The sequence below is a fragment of the Condylura cristata genome, unplaced genomic scaffold, assembly GCF_000260355.1.
Source record: "Condylura cristata isolate star-nosed mole 26May11 unplaced genomic scaffold, ConCri1.0 scaffold00016, whole genome shotgun sequence".
Lineage (NCBI taxonomy): Eukaryota > Metazoa > Chordata > Mammalia > Eulipotyphla > Talpidae > Condylura > Condylura cristata.
In genome coordinates this window covers 32,358,851-32,360,049 of record NW_004567117.1, presented here as the reverse complement: position 1 = coordinate 32,360,049, position 1,199 = coordinate 32,358,851, and the positions used below count along the sequence as shown (strand labels likewise).

Here is a 1,199-nt window from a genome sequence, read left to right as displayed (position 1 = left end):
CAGTGGCAGAGAGAGCAAAGGAAGAGGCTGGAATTGTGGGCTGGGTGTTCCCAACCATGACTGTGTCTGAATGCAAGGGGCGCCTTGCTTGCGGGTTCCGTGCTCAAAGGCTACTCTTAACTGCTCCAGGATTTTTCAAGAGATGATAATAAAATGCTTCCAAGCCGTGCTGTGAAAGCCACAGAAGTAAGTTCAAAGAGAAAGACGAGCGTGCCTCATGGTTAGCGTGCAGGAGGAGGCACGGACGGCAGCTCACCTGCGAAGAGCATCCTCCCCGTGAGCATCTCCGCCAGGATGCATCCAGCGGCCCACATGTCGATGGCTTTGGTATAGTTGTTAGGGGAGAGGAGCAGGCGCGGTGAGCGGTACCACTTTGTTACCAAGCCTTCAGACAGATAACCCTGGAAGACAAAACCCTGGTTCTGATGCTCAGGCATCTGCAGAGACCCACCCTCCCAGCCTGTTCACATGGGGACATAGCCCCTGCAGGGCCCCTTTCTGTGTCCCCTACTTGCAGATCATGCAGGAGCACAGTGGCAGTCTGGTCAGAGGGGCTCAACCAGAGTTTGTGGAGCTCAAAGGGTCGAGTGGGGCAATCTTATAAGGCCTGGGAATTCTGTGTAGAAAGAGATAAAGGATTCGAGGACCCACCACTTTAGAAGGAATGTTTCCCCGCCCCCCTGGCAGTAGTAAGAAGGTGGGTAACTAGGAGTCCTACTCAAGCCCGTGACTCCCCTCGATGGAGTAATAATGACACACTGGAATTGCATTTATCCAGTGACTGCATTTCAGAAATAGCTGTACCTCATGGTTTGTCTGAAAGCCAGTCAGTTGCGTTGGTGCAGGTGTGGTGAATGAAAGCTCCCCGATGCCAGCACCGAGTCTGTGCTAAGAACAGGTAAGGCTGGCTTCCTTATGGCGCAGGTGGGGTGCCTGGGGAAGCGGTTCTAAGTGAGAGTGGATAAGCTGGAGGAGTCTTGCTGCGAGATCAGTGCTCTCGCAGATTCCAGCTACTGCTCAGTGATGGATGCTGGGATAGAACCCCCCGCTGTAGGATATAGCGATGACATTGGTGTTTAAGCACAGAAAAGCACAGGGATGAACATTCAAAATCATTCTCTATGTAATTCAGGAAGCTGGAAAAAGTCCCTTTGCATTATGGGAATTCTAAAGTGAGAAAACAGATCCTAAGTGAGAAG

General features: G+C 51.7%; 1 protein-coding gene across 1 annotated transcript in view; it reads right to left on the bottom strand.

Annotated features, from left to right (window-relative positions):
* The window catches only part of MAPK4 (mitogen-activated protein kinase 4), a 128,064-nt gene that overhangs the window by 11,075 nt on the left and 115,790 nt on the right, over positions 1-1,199 (bottom strand). Inside the window, exon 3 of the mRNA XM_012725791.1 lies at positions 257-401. Coding sequence (XP_012581245.1) covers positions 257-401 — 145 coding nt within the window. The remainder of the gene's footprint in view (positions 1-256; positions 402-1,199) is intronic.